This window comes from Trichomycterus rosablanca, chromosome 15, assembly GCF_030014385.1.
Source record: "Trichomycterus rosablanca isolate fTriRos1 chromosome 15, fTriRos1.hap1, whole genome shotgun sequence".
Lineage (NCBI taxonomy): Eukaryota > Metazoa > Chordata > Actinopteri > Siluriformes > Trichomycteridae > Trichomycterus > Trichomycterus rosablanca.
Genome location: NC_086002.1, coordinates 9452333 through 9479620, shown reverse-complemented (window position 1 = coordinate 9479620; position 27288 = coordinate 9452333). Strand labels below are relative to the sequence as shown.

The 27288-nt window shown below is 39.4% G+C and overlaps 1 protein-coding gene across 2 annotated transcripts in view; it reads left to right on the top strand.

Moving 5' to 3' along the window:
* Window positions 1–27288, top strand: part of evi5l (ecotropic viral integration site 5 like) — a 72014-nt gene that overhangs the window by 9949 nt on the left and 34777 nt on the right. Inside the window, exons 2-13 of one of the 2 annotated variants that reach the window (XM_063009405.1) lie at window positions 8903–9261; window positions 11645–11834; window positions 16016–16240; window positions 17203–17277; window positions 17377–17502; window positions 18763–18906; window positions 19260–19349; window positions 21040–21137; window positions 21229–21289; window positions 21374–21427; window positions 22713–22745; window positions 23955–24095. In XM_063009405.1, the coding sequence (XP_062865475.1) occupies window positions 9020–9261; window positions 11645–11834; window positions 16016–16240; window positions 17203–17277; window positions 17377–17502; window positions 18763–18906; window positions 19260–19349; window positions 21040–21137; window positions 21229–21289; window positions 21374–21427; window positions 22713–22745; window positions 23955–24095 (1479 nt within the window). In that variant the 5' untranslated portion in view covers window positions 8903–9019. The remainder of the gene's footprint in view (window positions 1–8902; window positions 9262–11644; window positions 11835–16015; window positions 16241–17202; window positions 17278–17376; window positions 17503–18762; window positions 18907–19259; window positions 19350–21039; window positions 21138–21228; window positions 21290–21373; window positions 21428–22712; window positions 22746–23954; window positions 24096–27288) is intronic. The other variant, XM_063009406.1, reaches the window with a different exon arrangement.

The window sequence follows — 27288 nt, the reverse complement described above, 5'->3', positions numbered from 1 at the left end:
TCTGAACGTTGAGGGAACGTTTGGGGGGGGGGAGGGGCGTTGAGGGAACGTTCGGGGGGAACATTGAGGGAACGTTTGTGTGGAAACGTTCGAGAAGGAACATTGAGGGAACGTTCGGGGGGGAACGTTGGGGGAACGTTCGGGGGGGAACGTTGGGAAAATGTTGGTGGAACGTTCGTGAAGGAACGTTGGGTGAATGTTCGTGGGGGAACGTTGAGGGAACGTTCGTGTGGAAACGTTGGGGGAACGTTCGTGGGGAAACGTCTGGGGAACGTTCGTGAAGGAACGTTGAGGGAACGTTTGTGGGTGAACGTTGGGGAAACGTTCGGCGGGGAACGTTGGGGGAACGTTTGTGTGGAAACGTTGGGGGAACATTCGGGAAGAAACGTTGAGGGAACGTTCGTGGGGGAACGTTGGGGGAACGTTCGTGTGGAAACGTTGGGGGAACGTTCGTGAAGGAACGTTGAGGAAACGTTTGTGGGGGAACGTTGAGGGAACGTTTGTTGGGGAACGTTGGGGGAACGTTTGTGAAGGAACGTTGAGGGAACGTTTGGGGGGAACGTTGGGGGAACATTCGTGAAGGAACATTGAGGGAACGTTCGTGTGGAAACGTTGGGGGAACGTTCGTGAAGGAATGTTGAGAGAACGTTTGTGGGGGAACGTTCGGGGGGAACGTTGAGGGAACATTTGGGTAGATTGTTGGGAATGGTTGGGTGAATTGTTGAGAAAACGTTTGGGTTTTCAACAATTCACCCAACCATTCCCTTAACAATTCACCCAAATGTTCTCTCAACAATCCACCCAAATGTTCCCTCAACAATTCACCCAACCATTCCCAACAATCTAGCCAAAAATTCCCTCAACTGTTGAGAAAACGTTTGGGTGGATTTTTGTGAAAACGTTTGGGTGAATTTTTGATAAAACGTTTACATTACACGACAGGAGATACCTTAGAAACAACTTTCTTTTTCTTAGAATAGCTCTTTTTTTTAAAGTAAAAATAGTTCTTGTGTGAAGCTTCCCCATCATGAATTTTAATAAAAGTGCCTGTAAAAAAATTGGAACATGTAGCTTTGTCTCAGAAGTGTCTTTTTGTTATTACCTTATGGGACAAAAAATATCGAGATATATATCGTATATCGCCGTTCAGCGAAAAAATATCGAGATATTATTTTTGATCCATATCGCCCAGCCCTAGATGCTGGTCAGTAAGACCTAGATCACAGTAAGCATTCTTAATCATCCCAAAGATGTTTCTATGTTGTTGAGGTCAGGGTTCTGTGTAGGCTAGTCAAGTTCTAACAAAACAAAACAGTGCAGGGGGTTATAAGGTTAAATAGAAATATTTAACAATGACATTCTTGAATGTGATTATTTGTTGTTGCAGTCAAATTTATTCACTTAATTTAAGGGTCACAAATGACTAAAATATTATTCATCCTCCACCAAACTTTACAGTGCCAGTAATGTGACCATTTTGATTAAATTTATTGGTGGTTTGTAATTTATCATAGCTGTGTTGCTGGGCTTTACACAACATCTGCCTATGCTTAGCATTGCACATGGTAATGTAGGGATAGTGTGCACCTGCTTTGCCATGAACATCCTGATAAACAGTTTTTATGAACTTGGTGGTGTTTCAACCAAGGACGGAAGATTTTTAATGAGCTACACATTTACATATTATCCAGAATGCAGGATGGCAGCTCTACCCAGACCCGTCATAACATCTTTATTGGTGGATATTTTGGATGCTTCCAGTTTGGAAAATGACTTTTCTGAGCTGCTTTACTCCGCCTTAAACTAAGCACCTTTCCCACTAACATCATGCAATAAGATCAGAAACATGTCCAGTCATGTCATGTCCAGTAAGCTTTTGTTGCCCAATGCTTTACCACTTCTAGACGTTTCACAATAACAACACTTACAGTTGACTTTGGCAACTAATGAAGGGTAAAGATTCTATTAATAATGCTGAAAGGTGGAAACCTTGAATGTCTATAGCCAATGTTTGTTTATGACGCTGCTGTAAGCCTGATGAAATGACCTGTTAACATATATGTTGCACATATGCTATCTTGTGATGTACTGTGCTTTTAACACCCTTTGTAGTGCAATTTGTGCAACGAGTACTATTGTACGAGTTAAAAAAAATGATACCACCATATTCCCGATGCCAACCACACAGACAGGTATTGGTGTAGCTCTTCTGTAAGTGAATGGGTGTTGTCAATGAGAAAATATCATATTGCACCACAATGACTCAGTTATCCCTGTGTAATTAAGTACAGGGAGGGCCAGTGTATTATTTAAAAGCAAGGGTGGGGAGAGGTTTAGCTGGAGCTTGTGTTCCTATGGGAATGCCCTTGCTACTTCATGACATTGAATGAATGAATGTGATATTTCATAGCAGGCTGAGAAGTTTCCTGGTGTAGCTGAACCCGTTGTGTGACGTTTTCTAGGTGTGACTTTGTTTTGTGTACGGCCATTATCATGCTCAATTTACAAATAGTCTTAGCAGGTAGTGTAACTTTTGGACAGAATCCAAAAGGTTTTGCATCTGGGTGTACGTTGTTTGTGTTTGCCTGTGCAGATTTCTTAGCTAAAGTCATTGCCAGTATAAAAACTCAGGTGCAAGCAATAATGGATGGTTTCCAGAAATAGATCAAGCTTTCTGCAGTTTTATGCGTTTAAATAAAGCCCTTTGTGGCTGACTTTGTGTATAACACTGCAGATTATTTTACCCCACATCACTGGCAAACCTGCACATTAAACCACATAAAACGATGGAAGTTTGATTATGTTGCAATTTGTTCCATTTAAGGTTAAACCTGTCATTTTTGTGCATCAACATTCATACGCTGAAGAATACGTTTAAAATCAGTGTCAGCAGTGTATTTTTCGACAGATTGCAACAGCATCCATGTGATCACAGCTTTACAGTTAAAGCAAAAGTTATTATACTTTACACTTATACCTAACAAATAGATAGCCTTTACTGACTCTAGCCCATTTGTTGCTCTATAGACTTTGTCACCCTATGTACCCCTTTTAACAATTGAAATGTAGTTTTATAGGAACACTGACTAACTGTCATTTGGGTGGTGAACCATGACTTAATAAAAAATAGGTAAACCAATGTGTTTCATACTGGGAACCTTTTTAAGGACCAACAATATTTCCTATAGGGCGGCACGGTGGCTCGATGGGTAGCACTGTCGCCTCACAGCAAGAAGGTTCTGGGTTCGATCCCCAGGTGGGGCTGTCCGGGTCCTTTCTGTGTGGAGTTTGCATGTTCTCCCCGTGTCTGTGTGGGTTTTCTCTGGGAGGTCCGGTTTCCTCCCACAGTCCAGAAACATGCAGTCTGGTTAATTGGAGATAGTGAATTGCCCTATAGGTGAATGGGTGTGTGTATGTGCGTGTGTATGTGCGTGTGTATGTGTGTCTGCCCTGCAATGGACTGGTGCCCCGTCCAGGGTGTTACTGTGTGCCTTGCGCCCATTGAAAAGCTGGGATAGGCTCCAGCACCCCCCTGCGACCCTAATAGAATAAGCGGTTAAACCTACACGAACAATGATTGGCTCATCAACCCTGTCCGTCAGGGTTGGATGTCAGAGGGGACACCTCATAACTGATGCACTTATGACCTCTGCTGGCTGATTGATGGCTCCTGCATCAGAGACAGGGGATAACGGAGATCAGTGCGTGACTCTCCATGTGCAAGACTGAGCCCCATATTAACTCATCTTGTGCAGGTAAAAAGATGCAGTTGGCTACTGCACATGTGTCTGAAGGTGTGTGTGTTAGTCACGGCTCTCCTTGGTCAGGAGTGGAGGTCAGCAGTAGTAAAGAGGAAGCGAAATGCAATCAGGTAATTGGACACGACTAGTTTGAGAGGAAAATTGGGAAAAAGCCATAACATATTTATAGCAGCTCAAAACCATGATGCTTCCACCGTCATGCTTCACAATAGTGTTTAGGTTTTGTTATTGCATTTTGCAAGTGATTGACAAAAAGTCACATTATAATATAGAACATCTATACAGTCTTTGTAAACTGGAAATGCAGCAATTCATTTTTAAAGAGTAGGGGTTTCCCTGTTAGTGTCCTTTAATAAATACTAATACTAGTACATAAATGTTATGAACTTACAACACATCTCAAGAATTATTTGGAGTCTTTTCCAGCTTCATGCAACCATTTGAACTCTTTGATCCTTGAAACACATTAATGTTGCTGGATTGGCCAACTCTACAACAGACACCACTGACTTCATTTAATTAAGTGGGACACATTATTTTATTGAGAATTCAGTAGTTTAGAGGTTCATATAATTTTACAAAACCAGACTGTAAATTATTAATGTAAAAACGCAATTAAATAATGTAATGTGTTACATAAATATTTGAAATTAAAGGTCAAATGCTCAGTTAGTTTCAGCTTGTTAAAGTCAATCCAAGAACACAAACTTTTGTATGTCAACCAAAGGCAAAATAATGACTTGCTGTGACTCAGCTACATGACTCAGCTGACCAAATCACACAGACGTTTATGGCTTTTGGCTCACAGAATACAACACAATGTCTGTGGAAATGAATAGTGCAATGGCAGAGCTATAATCACTTCCCTCTCTATTGGTCATGTCAGTGTAAATTGTCTGGCTGCAAACTAAGACGATGTTTATTAAATAATGATTATTAACAACCAGTGTAATGTCAAACATAAAACAGTTACTACATTTTACAAAAATACCCTTGTAAATACATCTGTTCTCAAACAGAAATATTAGACTTTGTAGATGAAAAGGTTTTCATCTTTTGCATATTTTTGCATTCAGACAGTCTGTAAGAAGTTTTGCATTGTCTCCCATTAAGTGCTCAGTGAGATTTTCTTTCAACTCCCAGGAACATACAGAAAGTGGACCATTCTCTCCAAATTGCCAATAGGTGTAAGAGATCATATGAAGGACTATGGAAGTGGGTTAATGCATGTCACACAGCAACAACGCCCTGTAGGCAGCGTCCTGTGACCTCTGATGAAGGTCTAGAAGATGACCAACTCAAACAGCAGCAATAGATGAGCGATCGTCTCTGACTTTACATCTACAAGGTGGACCAGCTAGGTAGGAGTGTCTAATAGAGTGGACAGGGAGTGGACACTGTATTTAAAAACTCCAGCAGCGCTGCTGTGTCTGATGCACTCATACCAGCACAACACACACTAACACACCACCACCATGTCATTGTCCCTGCAGTGCTGAGAATGATCCACCACCTAAATAATACCTGCTCTGTGGTGGTCCTGACCATAGAAGAACAGGGTAAAAGCGGCTAAAAAAGCAGAGAAAGATGACTACAGTCAGTATTTGTAGAACTTCAAAGTGCTTCTATATGGTAAGTGGAGCTGATAAAATGGACAGTGAGTGTAGAAACAGAGAGGTGGTTTTAATGTTATGGCTGATCAGTGTATACCACCTTATATAATGAATAATGAATGAGCCATTAAGGTGCCTGAAGACCCAAACAGACCAGTCAAGGAACTGGACTAGTGATCAAACGCTTGTTGGTTCATGCCGCTTTACTGCCAACTTGCCACTGTTGGACCCCTGAGCAAAACCCTTACCCTCAATTGCTCAGATTGTATTCAATGACATTTGTTATTTGCTTTGAATAAAAGCATCTGCTAAATGCCGTAAATGATACACGATAAACTTGTATGTTACTGTAGAAATCACAAAAAACAACATTTAATAATAATTATTTAATCAGTCCATTTTCATTGCCAGTGGTATGACCACTATGTTATCACATGAATGTAAAATTAGAAAGGCCTCAAAGGCTGAATTGCCTCGTGTTTACATTGTAACTGCAGCGTGACCTTGTCTTTGTGTTCCTGCAGTGTTTTGTAGACATCACGGCTAATTTCAACCAGCGGCTATTGTGCTGGCTGGCTGCATTGCCCGAGCTGGCCGAGGCTGTGTGTGTGTGTGTGTATGTGTGTGTGGTCTGTGTTCTCAGTTCGTGTATCATTCACGGCCGGTTAATGGCTCTCTTGATTGGGCTGGATGTCCTGATGAATACCCACTTTGTCCTAGCAGTGATTTCAGTTCAAACGGTTTTGGTGTGATTTTTGCTCGCGCTGACCTCCTGTGTAACAATGTCTATGTGTATTAAATACAAAGATATTCGACAGACAATTTGGCTTCATGTATTTATGTTGTAAGGTTATGATATAAACTAGGTACAGTACTTGCATGAGGCAGGTGTTTGTTAAGTGTTCTTTTATTACTAGTTTTGTGACCTCATGTAATCCTTGGATATTAATAGAGATTTTTTGGAATAGGGCAGGGATTATTGAGCTCAGATTGGAGCTAGCATTTGGAGAAGACCCATTGACTTAAAACCACCCCTTATACATAATTCAACACCCTGCAGCTGTGTGTTCACGGTTGTGTGTGTGGGTATTAAAATGTACAAAAAATAACTGCAACAAAGTAACTGAGCCAAATCACATTTTTTTACATTATCATAAATGTGCAAAATAACTTCTGCTATTAAATCTATATTATTAAGACACCAGAGATATTGTTGCATAGATACCATATCAAAGTTAGCATCTGGAATTATTGTTAACAAACTATAGATTAGCTCTGCTACCGGCAGTCTGGGCGCCTACACGTTCAATCAGGGCTGGACTGGGAACAAAATTCAGCCCTGGACTTTTTTCTTGACCAGCCCACTACAAGCACATCGCGCCATACATATCACCCCCTAATCAAATGTTAGATGATTGATATTAATAGTTTTCATCTATCTTACCACTAAAGTTTATAACTCACTATAATAAAAATTTACATAATAAAAAAATAACTACAAACAAATATATATATTTCCAACACTTTCCTTTGGGATTAATAGTTCTATCCATCTATCACACACATAAAATTTACAATTTCTTAAATGGTTCTATAGGATTTCCCCATCCTGTCTCATTAAACCGCAAGAAATAAAATTAAACCTTTCTTTCATTAAACCTTTAACACTGGTAAATATGCTTTTTTCGCACTTTTATTCACACGTGATTCACGTTTGTTCCAAATTAGTGCATTGCTCCGATGAGCAAAGAAATAAATACTTTATATGTTGACAAGGGAAATTAACCATGTGAGCTATGCACATAATCACTAAAAATGTCCTGAACAGCTGCATTTTCCTTTCTGTATTATAGAGGACAAGATAGTGTTTACTTTTTCTGAAGAGCAGAGACTAATGGTACCATCTCAAATTATATCCACCGCCCTATGTAGTGCACTATGTTGGACATGACATCATAGAACTTTCACAAAAAAAGTCCTTAAAACGGCTGGTTTAAAGCCCCTGATATCCAACAGTAGCTTAGATAACTACTTATTAATCATCCAGCGACTGTTAAAAGAAATGTTTTGTACTGTTAGGAAGTACCCTAAGTAGGGCATAGGCGACATTTGAGATGGGCCCACTAACGAAGCAGAGTCACTGAACACTAACTTTTCCTTTTCTGCTCTTTGGCTGTGCTGTAGTTCCTCACTGCCAAACAGGTTGTCCAGTGTCCTGCACTTTTCTGCATCTGCTTGCAGCTTTTTCTGTTTTTTATCACGGGCTTTTTCTGCACCTCCTTTACGCCTTCTCGACCAGTTCTCCATCTCGCACTCATTCATAGTTTTTGTACTGGTGATTGTGATTACGGTTTATCCTGGGGGAGGGACATTTCTGTGATTGGCCAATGGACATGCAGCGAGGATACTGTGGTGGGCCAATGCACACTTCAGGATTATTATTCAGGAATATTTAAAACAGAATTTATTTTTCACTCTCTCAGTCTCAGCGGCCCACATACAGAGCGGCCCACCGGGAAAACTCCCGACCCTCCCGATGGCCAGTCCATCCCTGCGTACAATGATTGGCTCATCAACCCTGCCTGCATCAGAGACAGGGGATAATAGATATCAGTGCATGAATCTCACTGTGAAAGACTGAGCCCCATATGAACTCATCTTGTGCTGGTAAAAAGATGCAGTCAGCTACTGCACACGTGTCTGAGGGTGTGTGTGTTAGTCACGACTCTCCTCAGTCAGGAGTGGAGGTCAAAAGCAGTAGAGAGGAAGCGAAATGCAATCTGGTAATTAGACAGAAAATTGGGGGAAATGCACACAAAAAAGAAACTAAACAGAATAGCACTGATTTTTGAATGAGATTACTGCCAACGTAACTTTGTGAAGTTTTTATTCATAACTATTCATGTACTGGGCGTGAAAGTTATGTTGGATGCCCAGGTTTCTGTTCAGATGTTTGTTTGCATATATGCTGGAATCTGCCATAACAATTTTCATTGTTGGATCTAATTATAAGTGGGTGCTATGGTATAAACATACATAAGTCACCCATATAAACATAAACATAGTGGAACATATTAACAAGCAACAGTTAAGCTGATACTAGCTAGTTTGTTGCTTTTGACTTATTTTCTTATAATTTTGTCCATTATTTGCTCCAATCGGTCCTTTACTCTGTTATTAGGATAGATAATCCTAAATAAAACGCAAGTGAGAGCAAGTATTAATAAAACATGGCATCAGTGATCTACCTGCCATAAAGACGAAGTTGACCCTTCATCCCGATTGTACTGCATAATTCACACTCTGCCTGTTTGCTATCTAGTAATTACTGAAAATGAATGAATAAATAAGTTATGGAACTATAAAACATGATCCTGGCAATGCAACAGTCGTTAAACAGACAGAGTTTTATTACATACGCAATAAAATCCCTTTCTGTTAGCTATTAGACACCCTTGTTGAAATCTAATTATTTAGTGTCATGTAAAGTCAAATCTATAATTGCTCCACTGTCTTATGTTTCTACAGACGAACAAAGCCCTGAAAGAGTGGTCTGCTTGTACCTCTGGACCTGCTGTGTGTAATCCCGGCCGTGTCGCACTGTGATCCAGCATCCCCGACTGACCTTTGACCTGGTCCTTGGCCATGTCTAGCCCCAGCAGCAGTCCAGAAAGAGAGGGAGGAGTCACAGGCTCAGTACAGCTGGAGAACCTCTCCTCTCCACCGGGTCAAGAAACCGACCCCCATTCTGTAGGAAGCCCTCTACTGAGCCCAGATTCCAGTTCCCATGATGCTGCTCTCTCTGCACCAGCAGTTTCGCCTGCTGACTCGGAGAATCTCAGCCCTGATGAGCTGGAGCTGCTGGCAAAGCTGGAAGAACAAAACAGGTATGTGTGTTGAACACACACACACAAAGACTGAGCACATTTCTCTTAAAGTTCAAGATTTATATTTAAATGTTTAAAATTACATGGTGTTCTACCTCTAACTGGCATTTAACAATGTTAAATGTTAAATAGGTTGTGATTTTGTCTTTTTTTTTTGTGGCAAAATCTTCTATTAAAAAATGATATACCTTCCTCGAACGCAATTGGGATCCTCAACAGCGGAGGACAAATTGACTACGCTAAATCGGGAACAAAAGGGAGAAAATGCATAAATAAATAAATAAAAAGGAGGTTGTTAGTCGACACTCTTATTACCCTTGTGAGAAGGGTTGTTCCACTTTCAGCAGCAATAGCTAAATTCTATCTATGAATAAATATGTATTTAACATCACTGCTCCAACTCACAGACATGTAATTTATAATACTCTTAATACAATACTATTATTGGTCCTGTTGTACCAAAACACCACCTTGTCATTACACTTTACACTGGTATAGTGATCTTATTATAAAATGCTGTGTTTGCTTATTTACGACTAGCAAATGGTGACCCGTCTTGACCAAAAGATTCAATTCTAATTCACTTGTCTTTGAACAATATCCCAAAATATTTGTCCAACAAGCTCGATCTCTTTGTCCAAGCTCATAGTCAGGTGTCTGCATACTTTTGACCATGCTGTGTTCCATGTGTTGTAAAACATCTTTATCTTTATTTTATGCAAAACTATGGACGTATAGACATTTATCTTTCCTGAAGTATGGAAATGTATCTGGGTGCTTTCTGAGAATCCTGGTGCAGCATTCTGAAACTAAGTGAAACTATGTGCATCCAGTCCAGAGTAGAGAGTCAATAAACTTCCAGGGAATACATGTTTTAGTTTTGAGACACCTGCTGGTTGTTTTGGTAACATGGGCTGTTATATTACCAGAATATAATCTAATAAATGTATGTACAGGGGTTGGACAAAATAACTGAAACACCTGGTTTTAGACCACAATAATTTATTAGTATGGTGTAGGGCCTCCTTTTGCGGCCAATACAGCGTCAATTCGTCTTGGAAATGACATATACAAGTCCTGCACAGTGGTCAGAGGGATTTTAAGCCATTCTTCTTGCAGGATAGTGGCCAGGTCACTACGTGATGCTGGTGGAGGAAAACGTTTCCTGACTCGCTTCTCCAAAACACCCAAAAGTGGCTCAATAATATTTAGATCTGGTGACTGTGCAGGCCATGGGAGATGTTCAACTTCACTTTCATGTTCATCAAACCAATCTTTCACCAGTCTTGCTGTGTGTATTGGTGCATTGTCATCCTGATACACGGCACCGCCATTGGATGCACATGGTCCTCCAGAATGGTTCGGTAGTCCTTGGCAGTGACGCGCCCATCTAGCACAAGTATTGGGCCAAGGGAATGCCATGATATGGCAGCCCAAACCATCACTGATCCACCCCCATGCTTCACTCTGGGCATGCAACAGTCTGGGTGGTACGCTTCTTTGGGGCTTCTCCACACCGTAACTCTCCCGGATGTGGGGAAAACAGTAAAGGTGGACTCATCAGAGAACAATACATGTTTCACATTGTCCACAGCCCAAGATTTGCGCTCCTTGCACCATTGAAACCGACGTTTGGCATTGGCACGAGTGACCGAAGGTTTGGCTATAGCAGCCCGGCCGTGTATATTGACCCTGTGGAGCTCCCGACGGACAGTTCTGGTGGAAACAGGAGAGTTGAGGTGCACATTTAATTCTGCCGTGATTTGGGCAGCCGTGGTTTTATGTTTTTTGGATACAATGCGGGTTAGCACCCGAACATCCCTTTCAGACAGCTTCCTCTTGCGTCCACAGTTAATCCTGTTGGATGTGGTTTGTCCTTCTTGGTGGTATGCTGACATTACCCTGGATACCGTGGCTCTTGATACATCACAAAGACTTGCTGTCTTGGTCACAGATGCGCCAGCAAGACGTGCACCAACAATTTGTCCTCTTTTGAACTCTGGTATGTCACCCATAATGTTGAATGCATTGCAATATTTTGAGCAAAACTGTGCTCTTACCCTGCTAATTGAACCTTCACACTCTGCTCTTACTGGTGCAATGTGCAATTAATGAAGATTGGCCACCAGACTGGTCCAATTTAGCCATGAAACCGACCACACTAAAATGACAGGTGTTTCAGTTATTTTGTCCAACCCCTGTAAGTGTGTGAGGTGTAAGTGTGTGAGGTGTAAGTGTAAGAGGTGTAATTGAGGTGTTAGTGTGTGAGGTGTGGCATTGTGTATCAGTTACCAAAACCATTAAATTAATTTAATGTTCTCAGTAATAAACCCAGAACAAAGAAAATCATTACATTGCTTATCTCTGTGTCTTCTATCTTTAGGCTACTGGAGGCCGATTCCAAGTCTATGCGATCCATGAGCGGCTCACGAAGGAACAGCGGTTCTTCGCTGGTGTCCAGCTCTTCGGCCTCGTCCAATCTTTCTCATCTGGAGGAGGACACTTGGATCCTATGGGGACGCATTGTTAATGAGTGGGACGAGTGGAGACGCAAGAAAGACAAATTGCTAAAGGTGAGGCGACAGAAAGGTGTGTAAATTGACCAAAAATATTCTTGATCTTGCATGTATTTAGCATTGCAGTGGACTTTATACTTTTATTTCATTAAATACATTTAATTATGCTGTTGTTAGGTTACTTCAGGACCTTCACTACCTTCAAAACAAATCACTACAGTTTTTTATTAAAATAGCATGCAATTCACAAATAGAGTCAGGAAATTGTTAATTATGCAGATGACTGTTATGGTTGAAAATGTCTAATATTAAGCAGCCATTAGAGCTGTGTTCCAATTGCACATTTATTCATTGTCTGTTTGACCACTGCTCATGGTCGCAGTGGGTCTGATTCATTGGGCGAAAGCCAATTGCATGTTGTGCTAATCTAAGTTATATTAAAAGACCAATTCATTATTAGAAAACCCTTGTGCAAATATGTTGGGGCAGTTTTTTTGGGATGCAATTAGGCTGGTCTTTTTTGGTATAGATAAGTATCTGGAGCATCAGTGTTTATGGGTCCTCTCATGGTCTAAAAATAGAAAGACCTGAATGAAAAAGCTTTCCCTAGTGCAAACTGGCTCAAACCAGTACATGTGTATGGGATTAATCACCAGTCTCGTATTCAACAGTAAAAAGGTAACACTGGGGTGCATTGGATTGATTTTTTTAAACACAAATCATTATTTCTGACCATTTAAGTGTCTTGATTATTTTATTTATTTTTTTTACAACTTATTTGATGAATAAAAGTTAGAATTTTAATGAAATATGTCCAATATGAGCTTTTATTTTTTGTATTTTTTATATCTATATATCTTTACATTACTATTTTTAATATATATAATATATAATATACTGTATATATATACAGGGGTTGGACAAAATAACTGAAACACCTGTAATTTTAGTGTGGGAGGTTTCATGGCTAAATTGGACCAGTCTGGTGGCCAATCTTCATTAATTGCACATTGCACCAGTAAGAGCAGAGTGTGAAGGTTCAATTAGCAGGGTAAGAGCACAGTTTTGCTCAAAATATTGCAATGCACACAACATTATGGGTGACATACCAGAGTTCAAAAGAGGACAAATTGTTGGTGCACGTCTTGCTGGCGCATCTGTGACCAAGACAGCAAGTCTTTGTGATGTATCAAGAGCCACAGTATCCAGGGTAATGTCAGCATACCACCAAGAAGGACAAACCACATCCAACAGGATTAACTGTGGACGCAAGAGGAAGCTGTCTGAAAGGGATGTTCGGGTGCTAACCCGGATTGTATCCAAAAAACATAAAACCACGGCTGCCCAAATCACGGCAGAATTAAATGTGCACCTCAACTCTCCTGTTTCCACCAGAACTGTCCGTCGGGAGCTCCACAGGGTCAATATACACGGCCGGGCTGCTATAGCCAAACCTTTGGTCACTCGTGCCAATGCCAAACGTCGGTTTCAATGGTGCAAGGAGCGCAAATCTTGGGCTGTGGACAATGTGAAACATGTATTGTTCTCTGATGAGTCCACCTTTACTGTTTTCCCCACATCCGGGAGAGTTACGGTGTGGAGAAGCCCCAAAGAAGCGTACCACCCAGACTGTTGCATGCCCAGAGTGAAGCATGGGGGTGGATCAGTGATGGTTTGGGCTGCCATATCATGGCATTCCCTTGGCCCAATACTTGTGCTAGATGGGCGCGTCACTGCCAAGGACTACCGAACCATTCTGGAGGACCATGTGCATCCAATGGCGGTGCCGTGTATCAGGATGACAATGCACCAATACACACAGCAAGACTGGTGAAAGATTGGTTTGATGAACATGAAAGTGAAGTTGAACATCTCCCATGGCCTGCACAGTCACCAGATCTAAATATTATTGAGCCACTTTGGGGTGTTTTGGAGAAGCGAGTCAGGAAACGTTTTCCTCCACCAGCATCACGTAGTGACCTGGCCACTATCCTGCAAGAAGAATGGCTTAAAATCCCTCTGACCACTGTGCAGGACTTGTATATGTCATTTCCAAGACGAATTGACGCTGTATTGGCCGCAAAAGGAGGCCCTACACCATACTAATAAATTATTGTGGTCTAAAACCAGGTGTTTCAGTTATTTTGTCCAACCCCTGTATATACAGGGGTTGGACAATGAAACTGAAACACCTGTCATTTTAGTGTGGGAGGTTTCATGGCTAAATTGGACCAGTCTGGTGGCCAATCTTCATTAATTGCACATTGCACCAGTAAGAGCAGAGTGTGAAGGTTCAATTAGCAGGGTAAGAGCACAGTTTTGCTCAAAATATTGCAATGCACACAACATTATGGGTGACATACCAGAGTTCAAAAGAGGACAAATTGTTGGTGCACGTCTTGCTGGCGCATCTGTGACCAAGACAGCAAGTCTTTGTGATGTATCAAGAGCCACGGTATCCAGGGTAATGTCAGCATACCACCAAGAAGGACAAACCACATCCAACAGGATTAACTGTGGACGCAAGAGGAAGCTGTCTGAAAGGGATGTTCGGGTGCTAACTCGGATTGTATCCAAAAAACATAAAACCACGGCTGCCCAAATCACGGCAGAATTAAATGTGCACCTCAACTCTCCTGTTTCCACCAGAACTGTCCGTCGGGAGCTCCACAGGGTCAATATACACGGCCGGGCTGCTATAGCCAAACCTATGGTCACTCGTGTTAATGCCAAACGTCGGTTTCAATGGTGCAAGGAGCGCAAATCTTGGGCTGTGGACAATGTGAAACATGTATTGTTCTCTGATGAGTCCACCTTTACTGTTTTCCCCACATCCGGGAGAGTTACGGTGTGGAGAAGCCCCAAAGAAGCGTACCACCCAGACTGTTGCATGCCCAGAATGAAGCATGGGGGTGGATCAGTGATGGTTTGGGCTGCCATATCATGGCATTCCCTTGGCCCAATACTTGTGCTAGATGGACGCGTCACTGCCAAGGACTACCGAACCATTCTGGAGGACCATGTGCATCCAATGGCGGTGCCGTGTATCAGGATGACAATGCACCAATACACACAGCAAGACTGGTGAAAGATTGGTTTGATGAACATGAAAGTGAAGTTGAACATCTCCCATGGCCTGCACAGTCACCAGATCTAAATATTATTGAGCCACTTTGGGGTGTTTTGGAGAAGCGAGTCAGGAAACGTTTTCCTCCACCAGCATCACGTAGTGACCTGGCCACTATCCTGCAAGAAGAATGGCTTAAAATCCCTCTGACCACTGTGCAGGACTTGTATATGTCATTTCCAAGACGAATTGACGCTGTATTGGCCGCAAAAGGAGGCCCTACACCATACTAATAAATTATTGTGGTCTAAAACCAGGTGTTTCAGTTATTTTGTCCAACCCCTGTATATATATATATATATATATATATATATATATAAATATATATATAAATAAACATTTTATATCTCATTCCTGAAAGCTGCTGGAGTTTTTTTAAATGTAAACAGTATTGTATGTTAGACAAAATTGGTTGATGACTCCTTACGTCTTTGCTCAAATTTATTTAAGTAATTTCTCATTTTAGGACATTTAGATGTACAAAATATGGCTAAAAGTATGTGGACACCCCTTTCAATCATTTAGTTCACATGTTTTAGCTTAACCTTTCAATCATTTAGTTCACATGTTTTAGCTTAACTATACAATTAGTTAGCTGCTTTCAGTTCTGTGGTAACAGTTTATTTTTGCTTTGAGTATCAGTGCTGAACTCCAGTGACGGAGTCACACAGCCCTGACTTCAACCCCAGTGAACACCTATGGGATGATTTGAAATCAGCATTCTAATTCATCCCAAAGGTGTTCACTGGGGTTGAAGTCAGGGCTGTGTGCACGTCACAGATCAATGCTTAACCTTAAATGTGCTTCTTTGACTGAATAAACACAAATTCTCACATAAACACTTCAAAATCTTGTGGAAAGTCTTCTTAGTAGAGGCAGTTATAGCTGAAAAGGAAGAGAAACTCCATATTACATCATTAAACATCAAACATGTCATTATCCAGTGAGCAAACATATAATTTGAATTTGTTTTAGACGACATCACAGCCTATCATAACTCTGGTACTCACAAAGTGAGTAAAGAAGTTTCCTCATGCTGGGCACCCTTTATCATATAAGATTATGCAAAACGTTTCCATGATTTTTTTCCTCTCACACATCTTCCCTGTAGGAGCTGATCAGGAAGGGCATTCCACATCACTTCCGGGCCATCGTGTGGCAGCTGCTGGGGAATGCCACAGACATGCCAGTAAAGAACCAGTACTCAGAGCTGCTGAAGATGTCATCACCCTGTGAAAAGCTGATCCGCAGAGACATCGCCCGCACCTACCCCGAGCATGAGTTCTTTAAGGGACAAGACAGCCTGGGCCAGGAAGTCCTGTTCAACGTCATGAAAGTAAGAAGAAGAAATTAGACAAACTACAAACCAGCAATAAAAAGTAGGAATAATTAAATGTATTAAAATGAAACAAATAAGAATGACTAAATTAATAGACAAATACATACAATAAAAATACAAACAACAATATAAAAAATGTATAAAAGTACATCTTTAGCTATTTTTTACATTTATTGTACTTAGTGATCTGCCTGATTTTGCAATTCTAGCTCAGTAGCTAGTCAAATATTTAGAAGGTTAAGTTCTCCCTTGAGCAAGTCCCCTAACTCTCTCAGCTCCAGATGGATAAGTTGCTGTATAAGTTGTTTTTCTCTGACCCCAGTTTCCAAACAGGCTGGGATACCTAGGGTGGCTTGGTGGGTAGCACTGTCGCCTCACAGCAAGAAAGTCCTGGGTTTGATTCCCAGGTGGAGCATTCTGGGTCCTTTTTGTGTGGAGTTTGCATGTTATCCCCGTGTCTGAGTGGGTTTCCTCCCACAGTCCAAAGACATGTGGTCAGGTTAATTGGAGATACTAAAATTACACTTAGATGTGTGTGTGTGTCTGCCCTGTGATGGACTGGCGTCCTGTCCAGGGTGTTTCTGTGTTCCTTGCATCCACTGAGAGCTACGATTGGCTCCAGCACCCTTGGCGACCCTGATTAGGATAAGCAGCTTAGAAAGTGAGTGAAGTGATGGATTCTACTTCCTTTTTTGATAAATATGAGTATATTGAGGAAAAACTGCAGCACTGGATCTTAGTAAACAATCTGTAACATATGGGGCCAGACAATCTATAGTTTTAGGTTCTTAATTTAATAATCTGGTCCCAGTGCATAAGTTTCTGAGAGTGGGGGTTTGGGGTTCTGATGGAATGAATCTTGCTCTGAATGCTTGAAATTGAGCCATATTCAGTATTGTGTGGTAAGTAGCTATTTTTGCATGTCAATTTGTGATTGTATGTGGGTTTGTATTTGACAGGCATACTCACTAGTAGATCGAGAAGTGGGATATTGTCAGGGCAGTGCCTTCATTGTTGGGCTACTTCTTATGCAGGTACATTCAAACATGATACACATAAAGAACTTTATTTTTATACTTTATCTGATAAACAATCAGGTAAATCTGTTTATTCTTTATTTCATGTGTGTGTAGATGCCGGAGGAGGAAGCATTCTGTGTGTTTGTGAGGTTAATGCAGGAGTACAGACTAAGAGAGCTCTTTAAACCCAGTATGGCAGAGCTGGGCCTCTGCATATACCAGTTTGAATATTTACTGCAGGTAAGAAAGACACTTTGTAAAGGTTTGTACTATTTTACTTCATTGTGTTGCGTAAATACAAACACACTTTTGATTTTGATGCCTACAACATCTGTGCCTGTGGCATGAGTGACTTGCATATGTATGAAGGTACCATCTGGCATATATTGGGATTTTTAGAGAAACACATGCTGGCATCAGTGTGACATTTTTCTCCTGGAAAAGCAAGACTATGCCAGGCCTCATTCTGCACATGCTACAAAACACCAGCAGACACAGAGTGCATTGCAGTTGCAGGAATCATTGAAATCCTAGACAAATAATACATACAGTGGTACCTTGTAACTCAACGTCCCCTAAACTCAAAATCTTTGAAACTCAACGCCTTTCAAAAAAAAATTTGTACCCTTAAACTCAACGTTTCCTTTAAACTCAACATGTTGTTTGTTTTTGAAAAATGTATTTATTTCAAACAATGAACAGTTGCTTTGTTCAGCGCTCTGCATTTGTGTGAAATAACCATCAAACCCAGTCTGAAAGCTCCACATGTATCTGTGTTTATCTGTATTTCCCTCACTGTTTCACTTTTAAACTTGTGTTACAGCTTGAGGTTCTGAGAAATTGTGAGAATCACCTTTTTATTTCAGTGTTTTTATATTTTATTTGTGTTATTTTCAGTGTATAAGTGTCAAAAACAACCCCATTATTTTACATAAGCCTAAAATATGTGCAAGTCCACAGGATCATCTAACTCATTAACCTTGAAACTCAGCACCTTTTAAACTCAACACCAGTCCCAGAACCAATTGATGTTGAGTTTCAAGGTACAACTGTATATCCAATGAGTGCATGGGAACTTCTGACTTACCACAAAGACTGCACAGAATTGTGGGCCAGGTATTGTGAAACGTTGTAATTGCTTACACTTATGTGAACCTTAACATTACAAATTTGTGCAGGGGCTGTAGTGTGAACCAGCTGACCACAAAATAAACATTTTCTATTTTATTTTCACCCTTGTATGACACAGACTGATGACACTATTGGTATAGTTTCATAGTTTTTTTTCTGTCATACATTTTGGTGGGTTTTTAAGCTTCAGGTATTATGGTCATTTCTGCCGTCTAAAAATTGTCCAACAGGTGGCAGCAAATATTCAGTGTAAAAGAACAAAAGCCGTCTCGTCACCACATTTCTATTTATTTGATTTGATTTGATTTTGTTTTATTTATTTATTATTTATTTTTGGCCTCTTGTCATATCTTGCATCTGTCCTTGCAGGAGCAATTGCCGGAGTTGAATGTGCATTTCCGCTCCCAAAGTTTTCACACCTCCATGTACGCTTCATCATGGTTCCTCACACTCTTCCTCACCTTCCTGCCTTTGCCCATTGCCACACGGATCTTCGATATCTTCATGTATGAGGTAAAGAACAGTATGAAGTTTAGAATTGTATGAGAGAGCGTGTGCTTGTGTGTGAGTGTGTTTGGGGTGGGGGAAGGAGGGTTGTGCTGTCTACTACTGAAGAACTGAAAGTATAGATATGCATTTGCTCCTGCACAAGTGTGACTAAGGTGTGAGACTGTGAGTGAGTGTGTGTTTGGGGTAGGGTAAGGAGGGTTGTGCTGTCTACTACTGAAGAACTGAAAGTATAGGTATGCATTTGCAGGTTTGCTCCTGCACAAGTGTGAATAAGGTGTGAGTGAGTGTGAAAACATAGATCCACAGTTATGCTCGGACATAATCAGTTCTAAAAGTGTTCTAAATGTGCATTTTAGGGTCTGGAGATTATATTCCGCGTTGGAATGGCTATTCTGCAGCACAACCAGACAGACCTCATACAGCTTGACATGGAGGGCATGTCACAGGTTTAAAAAGCAAATTTTCTCCCACATACTTGTTTTTGTTTTAACCTCTTAGATGTTTAAATTGTTAGTACAGTGCTGTAAAAAAGTATGTGTATCTCTCCAATTTCTTATATTTTTTAATATTTGTCATACTTGTTTCATGTTTCAGATTATTAAACTACTTCAAATATTAGACAAAGACCCAAGTAAACACAAAATGCTTTTTTTAATGATGATGAAAAATGCTCAGCCATACCTGGCACTATGTAAAAAGTAATTGCCTCTTTAAAGAAGCTAGTAAATCAACCAGTTAACCAACTTCAAATGATAACTGGGTTTAGTTTGACTGGCCACACCTAGGCGTGATTACTGGCAGACCTGTTGTATCTAAACAGCTGTAGCCTAGTGGTTAAGGTACTGGACCAGTAATTAGAAGGTTGCCGATTCAAGCCCCACCACTGCCAGTTTGCCACTGTTGGGCCCTTGAGCAAGGCACTTAACCCTCAATTGCTTATATTGTATACTATCACAACTGTAAGTCGCTATGGGTAAAAGCATTTGTTAAATGCTGAAAATGTAAATGTAAACAGCACTTAAATAGAACCTGTCTGGCAGTGGTTAGAAGGTCTCAAAAAGCAGCACACATTCTAAAGATTCAATACAGATGTGAAACAAAATGATTGAAATCTACAAATCAGATCTAATCTGAAGTTACAAAGCCATTGTAAAGCTCTGGGACTTCAGCAAACCACAGTGAGAGCCATTATCCACAAATGGAGAAAACTCAGAACAGTGCCGAACCTTCCCAGTGGTGGTCGTCCTACCAAAATATCACCAGAAATGCATCAACGATTCATCCTGAAGGTCACAAAAGATCCTAGACTAACATCTAAACAACTGCAGGCCTAGTTTGACCACCGCTGACCGAAAGGAGCACAAAGTTTCAAGTCACATTTGCCGAAAAACATCTAGATGACCCTTAAGACAGTTGGGATAATATTCTTACTGGTCAGATCAAGGTGGAACTTTTTGGAAGACATGAATCCTGTTACATATGGTGTAAAGCTAACACCGCATTTCACCATTTCACTATTTATGATTAAAAACAGACCAATGATGATTTACCAGTTACTGATTTTTATTTTGGGCTGTACTGTGGCTTTGTGGATAGAACTGTCGCCTCAGAGCAAGAAGGTTTTGGGTTTGAGTCACAAGTGGTCCAGGTCCTTTCTGTGTGCACCCTTCCTTGCATTTTCTTCCCCCACAGTCCAAAGACATGTACTAAGGTCAGTTGGATATACTGAAGTCCCTTTAGACATAAGTATGTGTGTGTGTGTTTGCCCTGTGATGGTCTGGCGATCTGTTCAGGGTGTTTCCTGCCTTTTGGCCAGTGAATCAGACCCTCTGCGACCCTTTATAAGATAAAGCGGTGGTAAAACAGACAATGAATGAATGTTTGTACAAATGAAAGTTTGTACATAAACAGGATTTTTATAACCATAGTTTCTTCTGGTACTACTATGTTTAGCAGATTTTTTAATAGAAGCATTTATTTTAAGTACATATTATTAATACTTATTAAAGTCTTTATTCTAGGTGCTTTAAAAATGAATCAATAAAAATGCCTACTAAGTTTTGTAGAATAATTCACATATACAACTCTGGTGTAAACACACTTCTAATGTATCGTACTTCTGTCACCTGTTATCAGCACTTTCAGAAGGTGATCCCTCACCAGTTTGAGAGCTGCCCTGATAAACTCATCTTCCGAGCCTATCAGATTAAATACAACCCTAAGAAGATGAAAAAGTGAGTAGCAAAGATGAGAGAAAATTAATCAATAGGACAAGAAAATCATGCATTGCTGTACTATTACTCACGTTTAAATGATTGACTACAGGTTGGAGAAAGAGTACACCACCATAAAAAACAAAGAGATGGAGGAACAGATTGAAATTAAGGTGTGTACAGCTACATTCAACTGTAAGAAATTGCTGGATAAAATGTGAGGCAAAAAATTTAGTTGTTTCTTTTTACTGGAACAGAGACTACGTACAGAGAACCGGTTGTTAAAGCAGAGGATTGAAACACTTGAAAAGGTTAGAGTTTTTTTTACTTTATTAACTGTAACCAATACATTAGGGGCTATAACAAGTGATAATTACTTAAATAGATATGGGGGAAAGTTATTTGTATCCAGAATTGTAATTAATCTGCAAGAAACATGACAAAGTACTTCTAATATAGGCTGGGTGGCATATGTGGGCCTTGTGTAAACATCCTGTACTATTGTGAACTGAATGCTGCAAAATAATCCAAAATTATATTAAATTATGGACAATTTGTACAACTGTTTATTTTTGTAATATCATAATTATATGAGCAGTAGCACAGCAGATATAGTAGGTGCCACACAGCACCAGTCTGGGGACCCAAGGTCAATCTTCTCTGGTAATTTTTTCAAGTTCTGTCCATATCTTTGTGGATTTTGCTTCATGCCTTATTTCATCCATGTGAAATGGCTTCCCTAAATTGCTCTTGAATTGGCTACCTGTCTCAGCTGTGCTATCCACCAGGCCGAGCCTTCAACAGGCACAATCACTTGGCTGTGACTGTGAGAGGAAGGTTGAATGGCTGCACAAGGGTTGGGCGAGCGATGACTGTGAGGTTGTCGGAGGTGACGTCTGATAGGCTGCTGCTCCTTTAAACAAGTAGAACCTAGGCTTACTGTACCAGCTGAGCCACCGGATGTTACGATTATCATTAGTAGTAGTATTACATCGTCACTCTACTGCCTTCTGGACATCATTTCAAGAGCATCAGTGTCCGTACTGCCAGACTGAGGAACAGTTTCTTCCCTAAAGCAAGCAATAAACCACCAGTATTGTAGGTATATTATGCAAAATATGGTGTAATATGTATATCAATCACTATTGCACATAGTCTACTTTGACAGTTGAAGTTGCCACATGGTTGATGGCATTGCTATCGCCCATCTATGCATGTAACTATACTGTATGTAACTATGCATGTAGCAGATTAGAATAGCTTAGAGAGGGTTGTGTGTATTTTATAAAACAAACTGAATGTTCTTGGTACTTGTTAAGGTTCAACAGTTTTGCCTTTTTACCCAAATGAAGTTGTGAAATCTTATTCATTCTCGATCTCTACTTTTGTCTTTTCCTTAATGTTTGTCTCTGGGTTATTTTCCTTTCTGCTGTTTCCCCTTATATATCAATCCTGTTATTCTTATTTCTATGTCTGCAATCATTTTGTCCTGTTTGACCATTTCTCTTCTTGCTGTCCTTCTATGATGATGTACTTTTTCCCCTTTCCTGTCTCTCTTTCTTTATTTCCTCTTCCACTCTTTTCGTGGTGTTGTAGGAAAGTGCCTCACTGGCAGACAGGTTGATCCAGGTAAACGACTATCAATATTAAACCGGCAGCTAACAAATCCATCCTTCCTCTTACCTTATAACTCAGTTTGTCTTTTTTTCTGTTTCCCATGTTGGCATCTCAGTCAGTTTCATGCTTGCTTCCACACCATTGCTCCCCAGAGTGGGCCCGTTGCATGACAGAATGTTTTTGGTTGACTGATATGTTGTGGTAATGTTTATGCACATAAGAGCATGCACTATACATGACTGGAATGATATTTTGAATATTATGTTAAAATTAGGCATTAACAATTTACACAAACCTGCATGCATACTGTGGAAGTGCATCAAATGTTACTCATGGGTCCAGTGATGTTTTCAGGTGTGCTTTATGAAATCTGAATTGATAGGTAATGACACTGCATTTATTAAAGCTTAGATCATTTCATGAATTAGCAAGAACAACTAGGGTTATTACTTAGGTCAGTCTAATAACAGGTTAATAAAATTGCATTCACAGTTTTATTATTAAGGTTTTATAATGTTAAAGAAAATTTAAAGAAAATCCTGTTTGGTAAGATTAATTTAAATTAATAGTATTAGTATTTTACACTGATAAACATTATGCATGTGGCTGAAGACCTCAAGAAGAAATTCTGACCTCCTTGTTGTGGCATCAATATGTGATGCAGCCCTGCTTCTCTGGCCACTTCTGTCATATTGGCCCAAATCAAAAAGGCCCGGATTCATGAGTTAACATCCATTAGTATGTTAAATCTATTCCTGTCTCTGATGATTTAGCTCACTGCAGTGTCTATTTACAATTTAAATAAAATGGTGTATACAGTTAACTCTTGCTAATGCCAAAACCAAATTCACAGCATTGATTTAACTGATGTAATGTCACTCATGCATCTCTTTTCTGTTTTTGCCCGAGACACTGCATTTTATACTAATAGCAAAACAGTGTCACCTGTTGGCCACTTCAAACATTGCCAATCGGTTTATGGTTTCCTGAAATGAAACTAACAAATCTACTAAGCCAAATGTGTTGGCACGTAAATGAAAAAAACAAACGCATCAAATAAAATCTCACAAGTGTTGCTTTTTAAAGACCTTAACACTTAACAAAACCTTAACAAATATTTAATCTCTATGGTTATTACCATTCAGTCCCTTTCAGTTCATCGTTCCTTGAAATGTCCAAAACCACATACTTAATAATAATAAACTCTGTCTTAAATTTTAGGGACAGGTAACAAGGGCACAGGAAGCCGAGGAGAACTACGTGATCAAACGGGAATTAGCAGTTGTACGGCAGCAGTGCACAACAGCCAGCGAGAGTTTGGAGAAAGCACAGGACACCATAAGAGAACTACAGCAACACACGGTAAGACTGATCTACTAGCTGTATGACTTTATTTACAATAGAAACAATGATGTAAAAGCTCTATAGGTTAGTTTGCAGATAAAGCTTTCGGTACATTGATCACATAGTGCCATATCAACTTCAAGTTTAATTATCTAAAAATGTGTAATGTTGGGCACTCAGGTGGATTGCCAGATGAGATTCCTCATAACTGATGCAAATATGACCTCTGCTGGCTGATTGATGGTGCATGCACAGAAAACGAGGAATAATGGGGATCAGTTTGTGACCCTTTGTATGTGGTACTAAAAGCTATATTAACTCGTCTCGTGCATGTGAAAAAAGAGGTTGGCTACTGCATATGTTTAGGATGGGGGCATGTTAGTTACGGCTCTCAGCAGTCAGGATCATTAGATATGACTAAATTGGGAGGAAAACTGAGGAGAAAATGCTGGGTTTTGTTAAGTAGTTAACATCACTTTAAACAGTCCACAATTACTGGCACCCCTGGACTTTTAATTATTGGCACCTTACTAAAACCTACATAAATTAACCAAGAAAAAAATTAGGTGTTTTCTTTTAATCATTGTACTTCTATTAAAGTGTAGTTTTTTATTATTTATTATTATTTTAAATAAAAAAAATTTTAATCCTTGTACCCAGGATAAATGACAATAGACATTAGCTTGTCAGCTGGTTATATATCTAATTAACTTAATTATCCAGTCAGTTCTGGTAAGACTGCCAGGCCTTGCTGCTAAAACATATTTACATAACACAATTCCACTTTATAGGATTGCCATGTTGGATTTACACTACGTCCTGCTTATGATTAAGACACAAACATTTCACTTTTCTCATCAAAACCCCAAGACCACAATGTTGGGGAACCTAAACCGTTTTGCAAATTACAGCCACAGACTTTTGTGCAATTCTGACACTGTCACACAGCCAAGTGTGCTTGTAGTTCTTTAGAGTTAATAGGGGTAACCTGACCTAAACAGTGTATGTTTAAAGCTGGTCTTCAGATCTGTTCAGTCGTTATTTGTCAGTTAGATTGTGATATAGCACTGAAGTACATGAGTGAGAACAAAGTGTGACAGGGTGTATTCAAGAAGAAATGGTGTGAGTGAGATTCTTCACACTAGTCACATTCTTAGTATTTGGGTGTGTGTTTTGTATATGTGTTATATTAACATGTGTTTACTGGTCGTCATCACTAAAAAGTAGATAAACAAATCTCAAAAAGTCTGATTACTAAAATTAAATTTTGTTAATTAAAACTCATTTAGATTTCAGTGATAAGAGTGTAGTGGCGAGGTTGCAGCTTTTGTGCTTTGGTTTTAGCTTTGTTACTGTCACACAGGCTGTCAGATGAATCAAATAAAAATATCTGTTCATTTTTTTTTACAGTTTGACTTAATACTAGAATAGAACTGATATAGACAAATTCTACTTAAATAGGAGACCATGTAAGTTATGTTCTAGTAAACACTACAATATTGTAGTAACTTTACATACTGTATTTAGTGAACACAATATTAAACTATTTTAATAAACACTACTAACCAAAAAATCATTTTAGTTTTAGCATTGTATTGTAATTTAATTTTGAATAAAAAGCCTATAATGTAGGACTGGCATATATAGAGCGTATATGAGCATCACCTTAAATATGGAGATGTGAAATCTAATAAAAAAAATTACATGAAGTGATCACATGAATCTACATTATTTATAATTATCCACACATCCACACACTTTACATGGGATTTAGAATGTAATTTAGTCCTTACACAGTACAGCTCTCAACAAAATGACAGTAAGATGTAATCACATCAAAAGATAATGTTGTCTCATTCCAACACCTTTTTATTTTCCAGTGAATGAAATGCATTGTCAGTATGGTGTGTAAGCATTAACAGAACAGAAAAAAAAACCCAATTCTTTACAAATTAACTTAGGAAAGTATGAGCTGCCCGGCTGGTGACATCCCTCACATAAACATTATCTGTGGAATGAGATTGTATTGCCTGACCATTACTTATTAATGTGTGGGAACACTACAGTTAAGTCATGGCCACTAGATCATTTAGTTGTGAACGTAACTGCAAGTGACTCCAAAATAAAAAAAAAACTCATTCACTCTTCATTCAGACAAAAGCATATTTTCTCCCTTATGAGCATAACAGATGATCATGCCTTATTAAGCTATTTTTGGCCATATATTATTTTTATTTATATGTCATTAGTGGGGCTCCATGGATAGGAGTAGAAATTAAAATTTCCCACAGGTCATACAAATAATAAAACACTAATGTAAATGTAATAAAAATAAATGTACTGCATTGCTAACCATCATTTTTTGCTTGCTGGCTTTTTTATTAGTGGTTAATATTGTAAAACTGTGAAACCTTAATACTTTTTTTGGCAAAGGTTGTTTTACAGTGACATTATGTTTAAGTCTAAAATTTGCTAATGCATTTAACTTACAAACTAATAACTGAAACAATGTATTTTGTTTGGGCAGAACAATTCTAAGCTCATCATGTTTGGATAAAGTAGGGTTACATATGATCTCAAAAACACTTTATCGGCTGTGTAGGTATGAAGTATGAAAGTGGAAGCATCATGATATGGTGCTGCTTCTTTAAAATGGCACTGGGATATTACACTTTAGCGAAGGAAACATGGATACAGCGACATCCAGACAAATCTGTAACCAATTATCTGAAGGAAATAATAATATGTATTCACATAAAACGATGTGACAGGTCATTTGTAAATTATATGTCCATTAATAATGATGTTACCTCATTCCAACACCTTGTTATTTGTCATTGAATGAAATGCATTGTCAGTATGGTGTGTGAGCATTAACAGCATTAACAAATGTACAAATTGTGATGGGTAGTTACTGGGTCCCAAACTGTTTGCCAAAATGGGCCAAAACTGAACCACGGAGGTGCTAATATTGAATTTTTTCGTGCTTTTGTTCATTTTTACTCATAAATACAATGTAGTCAGAAATGAATATATGCAATGAAAATAAATTTAAATAACAACAAATATGACTTTCACTGTATGGGAGTGCATCTTATTCATGTTTTTTTTTTAGTAATTAGGTTTTTCTTTGCATGTATTTGATCCAAATTAGTTGATTGTGGGTTTTCACTCCGAGCAAGGGGGTTGCAGTGGTTAGGATGAAATGACA